Below are 22,810 nucleotides of genomic sequence, written 5' to 3' on the forward strand. Positions count from 1 at the left end.
TTGATTTATCTCCCATCTCTCAATGGCGGCTGCTGCTGCTGCCCACCTGGCTGCCTGATCTCCTTCCAGTACATGACTGTGTTTCTGCGGATGAATCTGAGGAGCAATGTTTTTGATTCACATAATTCATATAGTTTGCCACTGAGGCTTTTGAGCGCCACTCTGATCTGACACATCCAGACAGGAGTTGGATTGGTCGGTATGGCTGTCACAATCACAACCCACTGGGCACAGACGTCAATTCAATGTCTATTCCACGTTGGTTCAATATAATTTAATTGAAAATAAGTGCGGGACAACGTTGATTCAACCAGTGTGTGCAGTGGAAATGAACTGGATGATAGTAGCCAGATCTGGCAAACATTATAGATTCAACAATGAATCATAAAAAATTGGGTGAGTATCCTCAACTGATAGAGGCGGCAGGTTAGCCTAGTGGTTAGAGCATTGGACTCGTAACCGATGAGTTGAAAGTTCAAATCCCTGATCTGACAAAGTACAAATCTGTCGTTCTGCCCCAGAACAAGGCAGTTAACCCACTGTTCCTAGGCTGTCATTGAAAATAAGAATTTGTCCTTAACTGACTTGCCTAGTTAAAAAAAAAACTGTCATACAAAAGTTAACTGGCCCCCCAATGGTGGAACAAACTCCCTCACGACGCCAGGACAGCGGAGTCAATCACCACCTTCCGGAGACACCTGAAACCCCACCTCTTCAAGGAATACCTAGGATAGGATCGCAATCCTTCTCCCCCCCCCCCTTAAGTGATTTAGATGCACTATTGTAAAGTGGCTGTTCCACTGATGTCAGAAGGTGAATTCACCAATTTGTAAGTCGCTCTGGATAAGAGCGTCTGCTAAATGACGTAAATGTAGTTTAACAGAAGTGCCTTTAGGACATTTCATGGCAAAAAGAAACATATGGGAATGTAAAAAAACACAAAATAACTTGTGTACAGCAAAGGTAAATATCCCCAGGGCGAGACAAATCCTTCATTTTTGACATGAATTTGACAGGGAGACAAACTTGCACAAACATTGATAGCCTACCAAACGCTTTGTTAAGACAGTGCTGCCATCATGTGGGCAGAAATAATATTGCATGTCCCTGACTCCTGACACTAAATCATGCCGATCAATAATTTACTACCACTGTCATCATAAAACATGTATAAAACTCATAAAGGAGACCATTGATTTGTCTTTAAAATAAGTGGCTATGAATCAGAATTTATCAGGAGAATCACATTACATCACATTTCCCTCTCTCATTATGCTTCTGCCTTTGTTATAAAAAGAGATGACTGAAGGATCTTTGTACTCTGTTTCCACAGGTGAGTAGTCTCTGGAAACACTAATAGGGGCGGCAGGTAACCTAGTGATTAAGAGCGTTGGGCCAGTAACCAAAAGGCTGCTGGTTTAAATCCCTGAGAGAAATCTGCCAAGGTGGAAAAATCTTACGTTCTGCCCTTGAGCAAGCTAGTAAACTCCAAACAACAACGGTTCCCGGGCGCCGATGACATCAATTAAGGAAGTCCCGCACCTCTTTGATTCAGAGGGGTTGAGTTAAATACGGAAGACACATTTCGGTTAAATGCATTCAGTTGTGCCTAAAATGTTGAATCATGAACAAAATAACTGGTTGGGTTTTACTTTTAGGTCGTTTTGTTTTATTAGAAAGAGGCATAAGTTAGACCGCTTGTGATAACAACCAATACTGTGCATCTAAAAACATCACACCACTACGTAATAACAATATATAAAAAAAAGTGAATCCATTTTACATAGGGGGGGGACTCCATAGATACCATAAGTGAATGTAGAGCCTCTGAGAGAGATGATCATTCTGAGGCAGCTGTCAGGCAACAGTGATCCGTCAATAGATTAGCCAGACTGATGTCTGTGTGTCACAGTGTGGGTGCGTCCCATAAGGCACCCTGTTCCCTATTCCAGCTACCTGGTCATGCAAAATATAGGGAACAGGGTGACTTATGGGACACACCCACTGTGACAAAACAGACATCAGTCTGGCTGTCCTCACTATCATGTTAACAGCCGTCTACTGGATAGATCAGTGCTCTGGCTCTTCCACCCTAGTCCAGAGTATAGATGTTCTCCTCCACAGGTCTCCTCATGCGGATCTCATAGATGATGTGAGGCGGCTCTTTGGCTGACAAACTAGAGGGACACAACATGATCACGCATTGATCATTCCTAATCAATGATAAGTAATTGGACTAATTGAAGCCTATACATTCTTCGTTCATTTATATGTCATATTTGTCTTCGTAATTAAAAAAAAAAAAATGTTTTGTGTTCAATCATATGTTTACATGTCAGTCGTGCTTTATCATGTGTTTGCTTACCAGCCTGTCTTTAAAGCTCTTCTGTGAATCCCTCCTAGAGAAGAAAATAAATAGTTGAAATCAACTCAAATCTAAGCGTATTCGTCAATATGCATAGGAGGATGCAGCATATTCAGCACATTGTACACACTACAATGAAATACTTACTCTTAATTAGTTAGTGGTAATACACTGCTAAATGGGAAAACATTTCACATCACAGCAAGATGTCTGAATACGTGAGCATTACCACACTGGGCTTTGCAGTTACATACGTTTAAACCCCAATATCACCAAGGCCCCCATTATCAGTAGAAGCAGACTGAGGGAGAGAGAGCACTGGGATGTTGATCTGGAGAGAGAAGCTGGGAAGAGGCTCCTCCATCTGGTTACAGAGCACAGAGAGAAGAAGAAGGGTTAAACTCTTGGAGGATTTGTTAGGCTTTCATATGGTGAGTAATGTTTGCTTATATGCCAGTGGCGTTACTATATAGTAGTATATAAAATACTCACAAGTGTTTGCGATGGGAAAAGACTGGTGTTCTGTCTTGGAATGGCTAGATGTGATGATTCAACAGCTCTCCAGTGTTCTAGAAAAGGAGACAGCTCACAATGAAGATGTGGAAGGATGGTAATCTCTCACTTGGCAGGACATTCTGACATTCAATCACCCCTGAGACATCATCAACCACTGCTGCTTGATTCTCTCGAAATGAAAACTGTCATTTCAACACTTGCCGCATCGTTTTGTGGTTTCTGATGAAATACACTGAGGACTGCATTGCACTGAGCAGCGCAATGTGATTCAAGATGATACTGCATAGAAAACATGTGTTTAAAATGTTTGAGGCTCTTTGTGATTAAACAGCCATAGAAAATGAGTTAGAATCTTGGTCTGAAACTATTTTCTGAGAGGGAAGTGTCCTCATTTTGAAAATGAAAGTTTGTAAGGCATGTAAAGGAACTGTTAACATCATTTTCTCCATTTGATATGTAAGCACATTCAGCAACTTTGCGAGGCGAGTTCCAGGGAGTTTGATCATTGATGTCATAACACTGGGAGTGTGAATTAAGGATGATAGTCCGTTTTCATTCCCATCTAGTTAGGATTTCTCCATTTTTAACCACACATGAATCATCGTTACGACCGTCAACACAACCCAAGAGGTTAAGAGGTCAGGCCTAGGTTCCTCTAGGGTTCACATGAGATTAATACGACCTATTTATTGTATGTCTTTGATAGAAAATACGCATTTCACATGCATCAGGATCCCATGAGTTCACCCCCTTCTCTATTATACACTGACTCACCTGTGGTGGGAGGAGCTTCTGTAACATGTACAGTGGGGCTTGTTGGCAAAACGGTCACTGGAGCTAAGAAAACAATTCACAAATTCAAAACATACATTTTGGGAGAGTAAATTGCATTATGGGCCAGTTTTAAGTTAGTTACGTGCCATACAACAAATAGGGCCGGCGTGTTTTTTTTGTGGACGAGAAAGCTAGAAAGACTAAGTTAATTGATTCCCATTGTTGCCCAAGAGTGTAGAAGTAGTGAAAATAAATTATTTCTCGCCACAAATTACCTTTCATGACCCTTAAGTTTTGAATTATTTTTTGGTCGTTGAAAATGCCATCTATGTCCACTCTGCAACAGTATGGCCCACTGTCTGTCCGCTTGACGTGGAGAATTCCCAGGTCCATTTCTCCCGCGAGGACATCACCTGCCAGTCTGTACCTGTCTGACACCTTGGAGATGACGCCATGGTTGTCTGTCTGCGCGAGGATGTTGTTGCACCAGAACGTGCCACATTCTCGTCCCCAGCACACGCGGCTCAAACCCAAACGGCTCACTGAATATTGACAGGACAATGTCGCAGTAGCACCTTCCATCACCTTGAACGCCGACACTGAACACCTGGCTGTGGAGTTGGGGAAATAAACATAAGTTGACAAGGCTATTTCCTCCTTCCAAAGGTTCCGTACACATCTTAAAAACATCCCAAGGTCAACCACAAAACTTTCTCAATTTTGATCAAAGGCCTATATTTTGTAGCTTGCTACTCATCTCAATTCGGTTGCTATAATTATAGTTAAAGTATGGTAGTCTTCGAAAGAGTAGGCTTATGTAGGTATGGAAAAACTAATACACAGCCATGTCAAATAACTCAAAGTAACACCGAAACACTTTATTGTATGAAAACTGCCATTTCTAACGTTAAGCAGTTAGACCTACTCAATGTAGCTGCGAACGTTGAACAGTTAGACCTACTCAATGTAGCTGCGAACGTTGAACAGTTAGACCTACTCAATGTAGCTGCGAACGTTGAACAGTTAGACCTACTCAATGTAGCTGCGAACGTTGAACAGTTAGACCTACTCAATGTAGCTGTGAACGTTGAACAGTTAGACCTCTCAATGTAGCTGTGAGCGTTGAACAGTTAGACCTACTCAATGTAGCTGTGAACATTAAGCAGTTAGACCTACTCAATGTAGCTGTGAACGTTAAGCAGTTAGACCTACTCAATGTAGCTGCGAACTTTGAACAGTTAGACCTACTCAATGTAGCTGCGAACTTTGAACAGTTAGACCTACTCAATGTAGCTGCGAACTTTGAACAGTTAGACCTACTCAATGTAGCTGCGAACTTTGAACAGTTAGACCTACTCAATGTAGCTGCGAACGTTGAACAGTTAGATCCTACTCAATGTAGCTGCGAACGTTGAACAGTTAGACCTACTCAATGTAGCTGTGAACGTTGAACAGTTAGACCTACTCAATGTAGCTGCGAACGTTGAACAGTTAGATCTACTCAATGTAGCTGTGAGCGTTGAACAGTTAGACCTACTCAATGTAGCTGTGAACGTTGAACAGTTAGACCTACTCAATGTAGCTGTGAACGTTGAACAGTTAGACCTACTCAATGTAGCTGTGAACGTTGAACAGTTAGACCTACTCAATGTAGCTGCGAACGTTGAACTTAGACCTACTCAATGTAGCTGTGAACGTTGAACAGTTAGACCTACTCAATGTAGCTGTGAACGTTGAACAGTTAGACCTACTCAATGTAGCTGTGAACGTTGAAGAGTTAGACCTACTCAATGTAGCTGTGAGCGAATTGAACAGTTGACCTACTCAATGTAGCTGCGAACGTTGAACAGTTAGACCTACTCAATGTAGCTGTGAACGTTGAACAGTTAGACCTACTCAATGTAGCTGTGAACGTTGAACAGTTAGACCTACTCAATGTAGCTGTGAACGTTGAACAGTTAGACCTACTCAATGTAGCTGCGGACAGTACACCTCCAGCCAAGGCCAAAGCTGCCAACCTGTCTAGAACAAAGCCGTTGGAGACCCGTGTCACTCTAGTAGTAAACAACGGACACACAAAGAGTGAGGCTGTTTCTGTGGTGTTAGATTGTGGGGGCGGGGCATCCACCTCGAACTACACCCATGTACCCAATCATTCAACAGCCTAAACTCCAATTATTTGTACTGTTTTAGATAACGTTTCCTTGCCTGAAAATGTTAGGAGGACGAGGATCCAACGACGGGAAAAACGGTCCAGAACTAGCAGCCATCTTGTGTATCCAGTGTGTAGGAGTGGAGGGTGTGTGCTGGGAATGGGACAGGGCATCTGAATGGGCAGCTGTGTTCTCGTGGGGGCCACGGCTTGACATCTCCAGGCAGGACAGCCAGAGCCACTGTGACCCCTCTGCTAACCTCCTCCTATGGCAGGGCTGGGAGTGGAGAAAAGGCCCATTGTTGATGGAATTTTCATCTGCATATACCAGAGTAAACAAACTGATGATTTAGGAGGCTCATCTCCCAGGGTACACAATGTGTTTTTAAAAGCTAACCCATAGCCAAAGGTTATGACTAGCCAGTTCCCAAAATCCTTAAAATGATGTTGTAAAGCTTTTAGTAGTTTTTAACAATGTATTAGTGGAACAACAATTGTGTAGCCAATGAATAATTAGACACATTAGAATTTCAAGTTAGAATTTTTATTATCATGCAACAGATTGGGTTTGAACAAGACAATATACCGCAAAAATTGGGTAAAGAAGACCATTTTCTGAAGAATGTTGCGATTATGTGTGACTTTTCACTGCCTTTGTATGCCTGGGTGATGTTGCAGATGGGTGTAGCTAAATGTCCTGCTTAGAGGACATGGAGGGGATAGAAAACCATAGCACACATTGCTTTTCATTTCATCAGGCATTAAAGCTGATGGCATTTTTATTTTGGTCACTTTTAGGCTATTACATAAAAACATTATCTGGTCATCGTAATCAATTGAAACATACACTGTTAACAAATCCAATGAAATGTAATTGGTGACATGCACATGGTTAGATGTTATTGGTGACATGATGTTAGATGTTATTGGTGACATGCACATGGTTAGCAGATGTTATTGGTGACATGCACATGGTTAGCAGATGTTATTGGTGACATGCAGATGTTATTGGTGACATGCACATGGTTAGCAGATGTTATTGGTGACATGCACATGGTTAGCAGATGTTATTGGTGACATGCACATGGTTAGCAGATGTTATTGGTGACATGCACATGGTTAGCAGATGTTATTGGTGACATGCACATGGTTAGCAGATGTTATTGGTGACATGCACATGGTTAGCAGATGTTATTGGTGACATGCACATGGTTAGCAGATGTTATTGGTGACATGCACATGGTTAGCATGTTATTGGTGACATGCACATGGTTAGCAGATGTTATTGGTGACATGCACATGGTTAGCAGGTGTTATTGCGAGTGTAGCGAAATGCTTGTGATTCTAGTGTCAGTGCTGAATACACAAAGGAAGCCATATTAGTAAGGCTCTTTTTTTCAAATAAACCTTTCAATAACACAAATCAACTCTTTGGTTCACTTATCAGCAAACACTGCTGATTCTGTAGTTACTTTTGTCTTGTCCGACTGAATCATTAGCCTGTAAGTCAACCTCAGCCCTGTAACACAGAGCTACTGCACTATACAACGTGTTAACAGCGTGAGCGTGGTGGCGAAGTGTCCGTGCTCCGTCCAGTGGATATCTTCATAGTCGTCTCTCTCGTTGTCCTCTATCTGATAGACGTTCTCTACAGCCGTGTCTCGGGTGTGCAGGCCCAAGCTGGACACTGAGTTTCTGTACAGGACTGAGCCGCCAGAGCGCTGTGGTCTGACAAAGGAAAGACCAATAAATGCAGAGCTTAGCGAGACGCTGTAGCTTGACATACAGTATTGTCCTTCTACATTATACTGCTTAGTTTCTGATCCAGTTGAATTTAAGCTGAGAAAAGTTTTGGAGTGTTGGTGTAAAATCTGACAAAGCAAATTAAGTTTGTATTGATTGTATTGATTTAGGACAAGGCTACTTGTTTTGTACAGTATTGAGAATCCCATATATTTTTCAGCTGTGATGTTTCACAAAAGTTCTGAACCTTTCTATTCTCATAGTTTTCTACAGATTGTAAAGAAACACATTTTTAGGTAAAAGTATTATTATACTAGTGATCCATTAACCAAGACTTTTCACATCACCCCGCAGCCATTCCTGAACCTGTGACCAAAAACTAGAATCCGGCATCATTTTGGGTATCAGTTCATAAACCATGTGCCATGGAGTCAGTATATCGAAAATCTCTACCCATCTATTTTTCACTCTATATGGTACAGCTGTCAAATTTTTGGCTCCTAAATGAAACTGGTATACTCTCCCCCTTCCACTTGCCTCTTCCATTTTTGTGGTAATGATGCAATTAGTTGGTTGTAATTTTGGGTAGAGCAGACATTTCCATATATTGTTGTTAGTTGCACGTGTGACATAACTCCACCATTCCTATTTATGATATAATTTACAAAGATTATACAGTTTTTAAAAAAACATGTTTTTTTAAAATCAGTTAGTATATTTGAGTTTAACTATAATGTTTGTTGTAACATTTTGTTCTGTCTTTTCTGGTGGATTAAAATGAAATTGCAACCAAATTCCAATGGCTTGTTTTAAAATAGTGACGTGGACTGGATCTTTGTATTCACCACTTGGGTCCCGGTTCAGGAATAATGAAGAACTGAAAGCAGAACTTCTTGTTGAGTATCTGATAATCTACCATTTGTACAGGAGTGGTTAAAACATAATAAAACATAATAATGGTCATCTGAGTACATCAATAAAGGTTTGGTATACTTCAACTGGTGCACTTCAACTGGTGCACTTCAACTGGTGCACTTCAACTGGTGCACTTCAACTGGTATACTTCAACTGGTGTACTTCAACTGGTGTACTTCAACTGGTGTACTTCAACTGGTGTACTTCAACTGGTGTACTTCAACTGGTGTACTTCAACTGGTGTACTTCAACTATTATACTTCAACTATTATACTTCAACTATTATACTTCAACTGGTGTACTTCAACTGGTGTACCTCAACTGGTGTACCTCAACTGGTGTACCTCAACTGGTGTACCTCAACTGGTGTACCTCAACTGGTGTACTTCAACTGGTGTACTTCAACTGGTGTACTTCAACTGGTGTACTTCAACTGGTGTACCTCAACTGGTGTACTTCAACTATTGTACTTCAACTGGCGTACTTCAACTGGCGTACTTCAACTGGCGTACTTCAACTGGCGTACTTCAACTGGCGTACTTCAACTGGCGTACTTCAACTGGCGTACTTCAACTGGCGTACTTCAACTGGCGTACTTCAACTGGCATACTTCAACTATTATACTTCAACTATTATACTTCAACTGGTATACTTCAACTGGTATACTTCAACTGGTATACTTCAACTGGTATACTTCAACTGGTATACTTCAACTATTATTCAACTGGTGTACTTCAACTGGTGTACTTCAACTGGTGTACTTCAACTGGTATACTTCAACTGGTGTACTTCAACTATTATACTTCAACTGGTGTACTTCAACTGGTGTACTTCAACTGGTGTACTTCAACTGGTATACTTCAACTGGTGTACTTCAACTGGTATACTTCAACTGGTATACTTCAACTGGTATACTTCAACTGGTATACTTCAACTGGTATACTTAAACTATTATACTTCAACTGGTGTACTTCAACTGGTGTACTTCAACTGGTATACTTCAACTGGTATACTTCAACTGGTATACTTCAACTGGTATACTTCAACTGGTATACTTCAACTGGTGAACTTCAACTGGTGAACTTCAACTGGTGAACTTCAACTGGTATACTTCAACTGGTGTACTTCAACTGGTGTACTTCAACTGGTGTACTTCAACTGGGGTACTTCAACTATTGTACTTCAACTGGTGTACTTCAACTGGTGTACTTCAACTGGTATACTTCAACTGGTATACTTCAACTGGTATACTTCAACTGGTGTACTTCAACTGGTATACTTCAACTGGTATACTTCAACTGGTATACTTCAACTGGTATACTTCAACTGGTATACTTCAACTATTGTACTTCAACTGGTGTACTTCAACTGGTGTACTTCAACTGGTGTACTTCAACTGGTGTACTTCAACTGGTGTACTTCAACTGGTGTACTTCAACTGGTATACTTCAACTGGTATACTTCAACTGGTATACTTCAACTGGTATACTTCAACTGGTATACTTCAACTGGTGTACTTCAACTGGTATACTTCAACTGGTATACTTCAACTGGTGTACTTCAACTGGTGTACTTCAACTGGTATACTTCAACTGGTGTACTTCAACTGGTGTACTTCAACTGGTGTACTTCAACTGGTGTACTTCAACTGGTGTACTTCAACTGGTGTACTTCAACTGGTGTACTTCAACTGGTGTACTTCAACTGGTGTACTTCAACTATTATACTTCAACTGGTATACTTCAACTATTGTACTTCAACTGGTGTACTTCAACTGGTGTACTTCAACTGGTGTACTTCAACTGGTGTACTTCAACTGGTGTACTTCAACTGGTGTACTTCAACTGGTGTACATCAACTGGTATACTTCAACTGGTATACTTCAACTGGTATACTTCAACTGGTGTACTTCAACTGGTGTACTTCAACTGGTGTACTTCAACTGGTGTACTTCAACTGGTATACTTCAACTATTGTACTTCAACTGGTATTGTACTTCAACTATTGTACTTCAACTTCATTGTACTTCAACTGGTGTACTTCAACTGGTGTACTTCAACTGGTGTACTTCAACTGGTGTACTTCAACTGGTGTACTTCAACTGGTGTACTTCAACTGGTGTACTTCAACTGGTGTACTTCAACTGGTGTACTTCAACTGGTGTACTTCAACTGGTATACTTCAACTTCAACTAGTTGTACTTCAACTGGTGTGTACTTCAACTGGTGTACTTCAACTGGTGTACTTCAACTGGTGTACTTCAACTGGTGTACTTCAACTGGTGTACTTCAACTGGTATACTTCAACTGGTATACTTCAACTGGTGTACTTCAACTGGTGTACTTCAACTGGTGTACTTCAACTGGTGTACTTCAACTGGTGTACTTCAACTGGTGTACTTCAACTGGTGTACTTCAACTGGTGTACTTCAACTGGTGTACTTCAACTGGTGTACTTCAACTGGTATACTTCAACTGGTGTACTTCAACTGGTGTACTTCAACTGGTGTACTTCAACTGGTGTACTTCAACTGGTGTACTGCAACTGGTGTACTTCAACTGGTGTACTTCAACTGGTGTACTTCAACTGGTGTACTTCAACTGGTGTACTTCAACTGGTGTACTTCAACTGGTGTACTTCAACTGGCGTACTTCAACTGGCGTACTTCAACTGGCATACTTCAACTGGTATACTTCAACTGGTATACTTCAACTGGTATACTTCAACTATTGTACTTCAACTGGTGTACTTCAACTGGTGTACTTCAACTGGTGTACTTCAACTGGTGTACTTCAACTGGTGTACTTCAACTGGTGTACTTCAACTGGTGTACTTCAACTGGGGTACTTCAACTGGGGTACTTCAACTGGGGTACTTCAACTGGGGTACTTCAACTGGTGTACTTCAACTGGTGTACTTCAACTATTATACTTCAACTGGAGTACTTCAACTGGTGTACTTCAACTGGTATACTTCAACTGGTATACTTCAACTGGTATACTTCAACTGGTATACTTCAACTGGTATACTTCAACTGGTATACTTCAACTGGTATACTTCAACTGGTATACTTCAACTGGTATACTTCAACTGGTATACTTCAACTGGTATACTTCAACTGGTGTACTTCAACTGGTATACTTCAACTGGTATACTTCAACTGGTATACTTCAACTGGTATACTTCAACTGGTATACTTCAACTGGTATACTTCAACTATTATACTTCAACTGGTGTACTTCAACTATTATACTTCAACTGGTGTACTTCAACTGGTGTACTTCAACTGGTGTACTTCAACTGGTGTACTTCAACTGGTGTACTTCAACTATTATACTTCAACTGGTGTACTTCAACTATTATACTTCAACTATTGTACTTCAACTGGTGTACTTCAACTGGTGTACTTCAACTGGTGTACTTCAACTGGTGTACTTCAACTGGTGTACTTCAACTGCTATACTTCAACTGGTATACTTCAACTGGTATACTTCAACTATTATACTTCAACTGGTATACTTCAACTGGTATACTTCAACGGGTTGTACTTCAACTGGTGTACTTCAACTGGTGTACTTCAACTATTATACTTCAACTGGTGTACTTCAACTGGTGTACTTCAACTGGTGTACTTCAACTGGTGTACTTCAACTGGTGTACTTCAACTGGTGTACTTCAACTGGTGTACTTCAACTGGTGTACTTCAACTGGTGTACTTCAACTGGTATACTTCAACTGGTATACTTCAACTACTATACTTCAACTGCTATACTTCAACTATTATACTTCAATTGGTGCACTTCAACTGGTATACTTCAACTGCTATACTTCAACTGGTATACTTCAACTATTATACTTCAACTGGTATACTTCAACTGGTATACTTCAACTGGTATACTTCAACTGGTATACTTCAACTGGTGTACTTCAACTGGTGTACTTCAACTGGTGTACTTCAACTATTATACTTCAACTGGTGTACTTCAACTATTATACTTCAACTGGTGTACTTCAACTAGTGTACTTCAACTGGTGTACTTCAACTGGTGTACTTCAACTGGTGTACTTCAACTGGTGTACTTCAACTGGTGTACTTCAACTGGTGTACTTCAACTGGTGTACTTCAACTGGTATACTTCAACTGGTATACTTCAACTGGTATACTTCAACTGGTGTACTTCAACTGGTGTACTTCAACTGGTGTACTTCAACTGGTGTACTTCAACTAGTATACTTCAACTGGTGTACTTCAACTGGTATACTTCAACTGGTATACTTCAACTAGTATACTTCAACTGGTGTACTTCAACTGGTGTACTTCAACTGGTATACTTCAACTGGTATACTTCAACTGGTATACTTCAACTGGTATACTTCAACTGGTGTACTTCAACTGGTGTACTTCAACTGGTGTACTTCAACTGGTATACTTCAACTGGTATACTTCAACTGGTATACTTCAACTGGTATACTTCAACTGGTGTACTTCAACTGGTATACTTCAACTGGTATACTTCAACTGGTATACTTCAACTGGTATACTTCAACTGGTATACTTCAACTGGTATACTTCAACTGGTATACTTCAACTGGTATTCAACTGGTGTACTTCAACTGGTGTACTTCAACTGGTATACTTCAACTGGTATACTTCAACTGGTATACTTCAACTGGTGTACTTCAACTGGTATACTTCAACTGGTATACTTCAACTGGTATACTTCAACTGGTGTACTTCAACTATTATACTTCAACTGGTGTACTTCAACTGGTGTACTTCAACTGGTGTACTTCAACTGGTGTACTTCAACTGGTGTACTTCAACTGGTGTACTTCAACTGGTGTACTTCAACTGGTGTACTTCAACTGGTATACTTCAACTGGTATACTTCAACTGGTATACTTCAACTGGTATACTTCAACTGGTGTACTTCAACTGGTGTACTTCAACTGGTGTACTTCAACTGGTGTACTTCAACTGGGTACTTCAACTGGTGTACTTCAACTGGGGTACTTCAACTGGGGTACTTCAACTGGGGTACTTCAACTGGTGTACTTCAACTGGTGTACTTCAACTGGAGTACTTCAACTGGAGTACTTCAACTGGTATACTTCAACTGGTATACTTCAACTGGTATACTTCAACTGGTATACTTCAACTGGTATACTTCTGGTGTAACTGGTATACTTCAACTGGTATACTTCAACTATTGTACTTCAACTGGTGTACTTCAACTGGTATACTTCAACTGGTATTCACTTGTACTTCAACTGGTATACTTCAACTGGTATACTTCAACTGGTGTACTTCAACTGGTGTACTTCAACTGGTGTACTTCAACTATTGTACTTCAACTGGTGTACTTCAACTGGTATACTTCAACTGGTATACTTCAACTGGTATACTTCAACTGGTATACTTCAACTATTGTACTTCAACTGGTGTACTTCAACTGGTATACTTCAACTGGTGTACTTCAACTGGTGTACTTCAACTGGTGTACTTCAACTGGTGTACTTCAACTGGTATACTTCAACTGGTGTACTTCAACTGGTGTACTTCAACTGGTGTACTTCAACTGGTGTACTTCAACTGGTGTACTTCAACTGGTGTACTTCAACTTCAACTGGTGTACTTCAACTGGTGTACTTCAACTGGTATACTTCAACTGGTATACTTCAACTGGTATACTTCAACTGGTGTACTTCAACTGGTGTACTTCAACTGGTGTACTTCAACTGGTGTACTTCAACTGGTATACTTCAACTGGTATACTTCAACTGGTATACTTCAACTGGTGTACTTCAACTGGTGTACTTCAACTGGTGTACTTCAACTGGTGTACTTCAACTGGTATACTTCAACTGGTATACTTCAACTGGTATACTTCAACTGGTATACTTCAACTGGTATACTTCAACTATTGTACTTCAACTGGTGTACTTCAACTATTATACTTCAACTGGTATACTTCAACTGGTGTACTTCAACTGGTGTACTTCAACTGGTGTACTTCAACTGGTGTACTTCAACTGGTGTACTTCAACTGGTGTACTTCAACTGGTGTACTTCAACTGGTATACTTCAACTGGTATACTTCAACTGGTGTACTTCAACTGGTGTACTTCAACTGGTGTACTTCAACTGGTATACTTCAACTGGTATACTTCAACTGGTGTACTTCAACTGGTGTACTTCAACTGGTGTACTTCAACTATTATACTTCAACTGGTATACTTCAACTGGTATACTTCAACTGGTGTACTTCAACTGGTGTACTTCAACTGGTGTACTTCAACTGGTGTACTTCAACTGGTGTACTTCAACTGGTATACTTCAACTGGTATACTTCAACTATGTACTTCAACTGGTGTACTTCAACTGGTGTACTTCAACTGGTGTACTTCAACTGGTGTACTTCAACTGGTGTACTTCAACTGGTGTACTTCAACTATTATACTTCAACTGGTATACTTCAACTATTATACTTCAACTGGTATACTTCAACTGGTATACTTCAACTATTGTATGCTTCAACTGGTGTACTTCAACTGGTGTACTTCAACTGGTGTACTTCAACTGGTGTACTTCAACTGGTGTACTTCAACTGGTGTACTTCAACTGGTGTACTTCAACTATTATACTTCAACTATTGTACTTCAACTGGTGTACTTCAACTGGTGTACTTCAACTGGTGTACTTCAACTGGTGTACTTCAACTGGTGTACTTCAACTGGTGTACTTCAACTGGTGTACTTCAACTGGTGTACTTCAACTGGTGTACTTCAACTGGTGTACTTCAACTGGTATACTTCAACTGGTATACTTCAACTGCTATACTTCAACTGCTATACTTCAACTATTATACTTCAACTGGTGTACTTCAACTGGTGTACTTCAACTGGTATACTTCAACTGGTGTACTTCAACTGGTATACTTCAACTGGTGTACTTCAACTGGTATACTTCAACTGGTATACTTCAACTGGTGTACTTCAACTATTATACTTCAACTGGTATACTTCAACTGGTGTACTTCAACTGGTGTACTTCAACTGATATACTTCAACTATTGTACTTCAACTGGTGTACTTCAACTATTATACTTCAACTGGTGTACTTCAACTGGTATACTTCAACTGGTATACTTCAACTGGTATACTTCAACTGGTGTACTTCAACTGGTGTACTTCAACTGGTGTACTTCAACTGGTGTACTTCAACTGGTGTACTTCAACTATTATACTTCAACTGGTGTACTTCAACTATTATTCTTCAACTGGTATACTTCAACTGGTATACTTCAACTGGTATACTTCAACTGGTATACTTCAACTATTGTACTTCAACTGGTGTACTTCAACTGGTGTACTTCAACTGGTGTACATCAACTGGTGTACTTCAACTGGTGTACTTCAACTGGTGTACTTCAACTGGTGTACTTCAACTGGTGTACTTCAACTGGTGTACTTCAACTGGTATACTTCAACTGGTATACTTCAACTGTTATACTTCAACTGGTATACTTCAACTGGTATACTTCAACTGGTATACTTCAACTATTATACTTCAATTGGTGTACTTCAACTGGTGCACTTCAACTGGTATACTTCAACTGGTATACTTCAACTGGTATACTTCAACTGGTGTACTTCAACTGGTGTACTTCAACTATTATACTTCAACTGGTATACTTCAACTGGTGTACTTCAACTGGTGTACTTCAACTGGTGTACTTCAACTGGTGTACTTCAACTGGTGTACTTCAACTGGTATACTTCAACTGGTATACTTCAACTGGTGTACTTCAACTGGTGTACTTCAACTATTATACTTCAACTGGTATACTTCAACTGGTATACTTCAACTGGTATACTTCAACTGGTATACTTCAACTGGTATACTTCAACTGGTATACTTCAACTGGTATACTTCAACTATTGTACTTCAACTGGTGTACTTCAACTGGTGTACTTCAACTGGTGTACTTCAACTGGTATACTTCAACTGGTATACTTCAACTGGTATACTTCAACTATTATACTTCAACTGGTGTACTTCAACTGGTATACTTCAACTGGTATACTTCAACTGGTGTACTTCAACTGGTATACTTCAACTGGTATACTTCAACTGGTATACTTCAACTATTATACTTCAACTGGTGTACTTCAACTGGTGTACTTCAACTGGTGTACTTCAACTGGTGTACTTCAACTGGAATACCATCCAGCCCTGGAGTTTTCCCAGACTTTAATTGCATCAAGTTCATCCTCTGTAATTTGCCTTTCACATGAGTCTTTCTGAACAGCTGTTCATTTTACATTATTAATAGAGAATAAATCCTCGCAATTAACTTTGGTTAGTGGAGATGGAGGAGACTGAAACGAAAACATGTGCTTAAAGTACTTCCTCTTTCAAATTATCGTTTGGTGAGTTATGGGTGACTCCGTTATTTGTAAGTTTCAGTAAATTAGTTTCAGTCAATTATTTTTGGTAGCATTTCTATGCTGAAGAGTAAAAAATAATTTGGTGCATTTTTCCCAATATCCAGTTTTTATTTGATCATATATTCCACTTGATCTTTCTTGAATAAATTCCTCCATTTATTTTAGTTACAATAAGCGATCTGCGGTACGCATGTTATGACAGAAAATGTTTGTTATAAATTCTTCTGGTTAAAAACAACTTGTCACCTAATAGGATTTAAATTTCCAATTTCCTCGCCCACGTGGAAATTATGTAAGAATAATGTACAGTGCATTTGGAAAGTATTCAGACCCCTTCATCATTTTGTTACAGCCTTGTTCTAACATCGATCAAATAGTTTTTTCCCCCCCCTCATCAATCTACATACAATACCGCATAATGACAAAGCAAAAACAGGTTTTTAGACATTTTTACAAATAGAATAAAATAATCATATGGAAAAATCACATTTGCATAAGTACTCAGACCATTGGCTCAGTACTTTGTTGAAGAGCCTTTGGCAGCGATTACGGCCTCAAATCTTCTTGGGCATGACACTACAAGCTTGGCTCTGGCAAGGTGACCATCAGGTTCTTGGTCACATCCCTGACCAAGGCCCTTCTCCCCCGATTGCTCTGGCGGCCAGCTCTAGGAAGAGTCCTGGTGGTTCCAAACTTCTTCCATTTAAGAATGATGGAGGTCGCTGTGTTCTTGGGGACCTTCAATGCTGCAGGTACCCTTCCCTAGATCTGTGCCTTGAACACAATCATATCTCGGCACTCTACGGACAATTCCTTTGGTGTCATGGCTTGGTTTTTGGTCTGATATGCAATGTCAACTATGGGAACTTATATAGACAGGTGTGTGCCTCTCCAAATCATGTCCAATCAATTGAATTTAACACAGCTGGACTCAAATCAAGTTGTAGAAACATCTCAAGGATGATCAATGGAAACAGGATTCACCTGAGCTCAATTTCAAGTCTCATATCAAAAGGTCTGAATACTTATGACAATAAAGTATCTGGTTTTTTTTTTTTTTTTTTATAAATTAGCAAAAATTTGGGGTACTGTGTGTAGATTTGTGAGTCACATTTTTATCTAATCCCTTTTACAATAAGGCTGTAACATAACAAAATGTGGAAAAGTCAAGGGGTCGGAATACTTTCTGAATGCACTGTATATACAAACTACTGAGCTACACTGTATATGCCAATTATTTGATGGTCTGACCGCATTCTGTCATCTATCAACACAGCGAGAAAATCTATACAGTACCTGTCCAAGATTTGGCCACACCTACTCATTCAAACTTTTTTTGTACTTTGTAAAATAGTAGTGAAGACATCAAAACTATGAAACACATATGGAATCATGTAGTAACCAAAAAAGTGTTAAACGAGATTCTTCAAACTAGCCACCCTTTGCCTTGATGACAGCTTTTCACACTCTTGGCATTCTCTCAATCAGCTTCACCTGGAATGATTTTCTAACTGTCTTGAAGGTGTTCCCACATATGCTGAGCACTTGTTGGCTGTTTTTCCTCCACTCTGCAGTCCAACTCATCCCAAGCCATCTCAATTGGGTTGAGGTCAGGTGATTGTGGAGGTCAGGTCATCTGATGCAACACTCCATCACTCTGTTGCTTGGTCAAATAGCCATTACACAGCCTGGAAGTGTGTTGGGTCATTGTCCTGTTGAAAAACAAATGATAGTCCCACTAAGCGCAAACCAGATGGGATGGTGTATCGCTGCAGAATGCTGAGGTAGCCATGCCGGTAAAGTGTGCCTTGAATTATAAATAAATCACAGAGAGTGTCACCAGCAAAGCACCTCCACACACCACACCTCCTTCTCCATGCTTCACAGGGGTAACCACACATGCAAAGATCATCCGTTCACCTACTCTCCGTCTCACAAAGACACGGCGGTTGGAAACCAAAATTTCATCAGACCAAAGAACAGATTTCCACCGGTCTAATGTCCATGGCTCGTGTTTCTTGGCCCAAGCAAGTCTCTTCTTATTATTGGTGTCCTTTAGTAGTGGTTTCTTTGCAGTAATTCGACCATGAAGGCCTGATTCACGCAGTCTCCTCTGAACAGTTGATGTTGAGATATGTCTGTTACTTGAAATCTGGGAGGTGCAATTTGAGGTGCAGTTAATTGCCGATTTCTGAGGTTGGTAACTCGAATGAACTTATCCTCTGCAGCAGAGGTAACTCTGGGTCTTCCTTTCATGTGGCGGTCGTCATGAGAGCCAGTATCATAGCGCTTGATGGTTTTTGCGACTGCACTTGAAGAAACCTTCAAGATTTTTTACATTTTCCGCATTGACTGACCTTCATGTCTTTTAACATAATGGCTTTAATGTCTTCACTATTATTATACAATGTAGAAAATAGTAGAAATAAAGAAAAACCCTGGAATGAGCAGGTGTGTCCAAACTTTTGACTGGTACTGTATATCTCACTAGATCAGAATGTTTAAGCCTCCATTTATCCGCTAGTTCCAATATATCTATGATATTCGTGATTTACTTAAGTGCATGAGGGTGATTGATCACTGATCATCTTGTCTTATTATCTGCTAAGCTATTACACTTATAACTGGCTACACTTATTTCACCATTTGCCATAATGAGATACACATTTCAATTCTATTTATCATTATATATATATGTTTTTAAACTTACCATTAAAAAGTACCATAATGATTGAGTGTCCATATAGCTGTACCATGTTATTTGCACTGCTACTGAGTAAACCTCCAATTGTTCTCCACTATTCCAGCCACTAAAGCCTCCTTATTGTTTCACTTCCTCAGTCAGTTGTGGTCTTGCGTCACTTCCTCAATCTGTTGTGGTCTTGGGTCTCATTAGTCATAATGACAGTATCATAGACATTTACCATAGACCTAATGGTTTTGCTAATTAGGCCTACATGTCCCATCGATAGATATTGCACAGTGATTCAGTCATTCTCTTGGCATATTGTGGTGATTCAACTACTGTATCAGTTGGAAGAGTTATAGTAGTCATGACAACAGTCTACTTACATTTGGAGTCCCATAGCAACTCTTTCCCATCGCTTTCCTGCAATTACACCAGTAAGATGTTCAACGAGAGAATTTGTTCTTATTATACAGGCAATGGTATAGATAGTGTGTACTTACTCATGACGAGTACAGACACAATCCCCACCCCTGTCAGAACAAGCAGAATGGACCCCAGGATCACAGCCAGGTTGTGGCCTCTTGTCTCCTGTAGACATCACAGATTCAGATCAGTTAAAAACGGCATCTCACAGCAGTGTTTCCTATTTGTTTTTTGCAGGAATTGCAGCATGTTGTCAAGCTTACTGATTTTGATTCTCTGTAATATGGCGTGGATGAATACTCAGTGGATGTTGTGGTCACAGGACCTACACAATGAGGAAGTAAAAGTATGTTTTCACGTGTAAGAATAATACTGCAATAAAAATTAAAAATATAAAATAAGACTTCTATGGACTGACATCACGTTATTCGGTAGGCTGTGTTCCGTACCGTGGTCGTGGTTGTCCATGGTCTGTGGGGTTATGGTCACATTGGCAGATGTCTGGGATGTTGTCGGGACAGGTGCTGAAATCAGACAGTAAAAACATACTAACCGCTCAGCTTGAACAAGTATACATGCTGTGAAATCGTACTATTCCATAGTATAGGCTTACAATTCTCATCCGATAAGCATCAAGTTATGTCCTGGCCTGTCGTGCGTTCTTTACCTTTCTCAATGGTCAAGCTGACATGATATTTCTCATCGTTGAACCATCCAACGTACTGCACTCTGCATCCATACGTTCCAGAGTCTTTCTCTGTGATATTGGAGATGGTTAGAGCGACGTCCCCCGTCTTCAGCTCACCCAATAACTGATACCGAACCGACGATCTACGCGTCACTTCAGACCCATCAGTCGAGATTATTTCATTGTCACAACCGCCAGAGCTCGGGATCATTCCTTTCCCCCAGCAAATGTGTTGTAGACCATGAGATTTGGCATCATATTTAAATGGCAGAGTGATATTCTGACCCTCAATACCAACGATTTGACTGCATTCACTGACTGAAAATGAGAGAGAAGAAGTAGTGAGAACTGAATTTTATTTTAAATCCTATTCATTTACTTATTAACCAGGCTAAAATAGATATATCGAGCATCACTAACCTGAAAGTAGACAGAGGAGAAACCAGCCTGAAATGCACCGAGTCTCCATGATCGGGTTTTGTCACTTTCTCACTCTCATGTGTCAGGTCTTTTATAAACTCAAATCAAATGGCCTGGTCACATGACTTCCTGTCCTTCTCTGACAGCTGTTTCCTTTGCGCTCGGATAAGCAGAGGGTCAGTGTTCTTCTGTTTTACCCTTACATATATTGCACACATACTTGCACATGTTTTAGGCAAGTTCACATAATTCATAATTTATTGAAAATAAATTCAATCCAGTGTACGATTGTATGAAATACATCCACAGGTACACCTCCAATTGACTCAAAATTATGTCAATTAGCCTATCAGAAGCTTCTAAAGCCATGACATCATGGCTGTTTAAAGGCACAGTCTGACCCACTGGAATTGTGATACAGTGAATTATAAGTGAAATAATCTGTCTGTAAACAATTGTTGGGAAAATGACTTGTGTCATGCACAAAGCAGACTTGCCAAAACTATAGTTTGTTAACAAGAAATTTGTGGAGAGTTTGAAAAACTCTAACCTAAGTTTTAATGACTCCAACCTAAGTGTATGTAAACTAGTTTTAATGACCTCCAACCTAAGTGTATGTAAACTAGTTTTAATGACTCCAACCTAAGTGTATGTAAACTAGTTTTAATGACTCCAACCTAAGTGTATGTAAACTAGTTTTAATGACTCCAACCTAAGTGTATGTGTTTTATGTAAACTAGTTTTAATGACTCCAACCTAAGTGTATGTAAACTAGTTTTAATGACTAGTTTTAATGACTCCAACCTAAGTGTATGTAAACTAGTTTTAATGACTCCAACCTAAGTGTATGTAAACTAGTTTTAATGACTCCAACCTAAGTGTATGTAAACTAGTTTTAATGACTCCCAACCTAAGTGTATGTAAACTAGTTTTAATGACTCCAACCTAAGTGTATGTAAACTAGTTTTAATGACTCCAACCTAAGTGTATGTAAACTAGTTTTAATGACTCCTAGTTTTAATGACTCCAACCTAAGTGTATGTAAACTAGTTTTAATGACTCCAACCTAAGTGTATGTAAACTAGTTTTAATGACTCCAACCTAAGTGTATGTAAACTAGTTTTAATGACTCCAACCTAGTAAACTAGTATCTAAACTAGTTTTAATGACTCCAACCTAAGTGTATGTAAACTAGTTTTAATGACTCCAACCTAAGTGTATGTAAACTAGTTTTAATGACTCCAACCTAAGTGTATGTAAACTAGTTTTAATGACTCCAACCTAAGTGTATGTAAACTTCTAGTTTTAATGACGTGTATGTAAACTTCAACTGTATGTTTGGATCACCCTATATGTCTGTAGGAGCTTCATAGTTCTGTGGATCTGCATCGTGTCTTAAATCCTCTCACATGGGTTCATTCACTGGGCTGTTCCTGCTGCAGACACTGGGGGAACTGGCAGGTTCTCCTCTGGTGCGGCTAATCCTTGACAGTCTCCGACCTACAGATGCACAGTGGCAGTGCATAGAAAGAGAGAGGTGGGGGCAGACAATGTTTCAACAGTCATTATTAGTAATGGACCTAGCAGACCTGGGTTCAAACACTATTTGAAATATTTCAAATACTTTACTTTAGCCTTCCCGGAGTTTAAGGTGAGCAGGATGTTTCTATTGGT

At 39.8% G+C, this 22,810-nt stretch overlaps 1 protein-coding gene and 1 pseudogene across 1 annotated transcript; both read right to left on the reverse strand.

Moving 5' to 3' along the window:
- Positions 1 to 1,947: 1,947 nt before the first annotated feature.
- Positions 1,948 to 6,024, reverse strand: LOC135538942 (hepatitis A virus cellular receptor 1 homolog; annotated as a pseudogene).
- A 786-nt stretch (positions 6,025 to 6,810) lies between these two features.
- LOC135538944 (T-cell immunoglobulin and mucin domain-containing protein 4-like) lies at positions 6,811 to 21,246 on the reverse strand. Its single transcript, XM_064964818.1, has 7 exons — positions 21,137 to 21,246; positions 20,696 to 21,034; positions 20,478 to 20,552; positions 20,292 to 20,353; positions 20,106 to 20,193; positions 19,989 to 20,025; positions 6,811 to 7,535 (listed from the first exon to the last, which is right to left on the reverse strand). The coding sequence occupies exons 1-7, from the start codon at positions 21,183 to 21,185 to the stop codon at positions 7,340 to 7,342; spliced, it is 846 nt and encodes a 281-aa protein (XP_064820890.1). The 5' UTR covers positions 21,186 to 21,246; the 3' UTR covers positions 6,811 to 7,339.
- Positions 21,247 to 22,810: the final 1,564 nt, after the last annotated feature.

The sequence above is a fragment of the Oncorhynchus masou genome, unplaced genomic scaffold (assembly GCF_036934945.1).
Source record: "Oncorhynchus masou masou isolate Uvic2021 unplaced genomic scaffold, UVic_Omas_1.1 unplaced_scaffold_2219, whole genome shotgun sequence".
Lineage (NCBI taxonomy): Eukaryota > Metazoa > Chordata > Actinopteri > Salmoniformes > Salmonidae > Oncorhynchus > Oncorhynchus masou.

Coding starts and splice junctions, on each gene's coding strand:
- LOC135538944 (XM_064964818.1), bottom strand. CDS start 21,185: ATGGAGACTCGGTGCATTTCAGGCTGGTTTCTCCTCTGTCTACTTTCA. Junction 20,194..20,291: donor ATTACAGAGAATCAAAATCA/GTAAGCTTGACA, acceptor TGATGTCTACAG/GAGACAAGAGGCCACAACCT. Junction 20,026..20,105: donor TGTGTCTGTACTCGTCATGA/GTAAGTACACAC, acceptor GTGTAATTGCAG/GAAAGCGATGGGAAAGAGTT.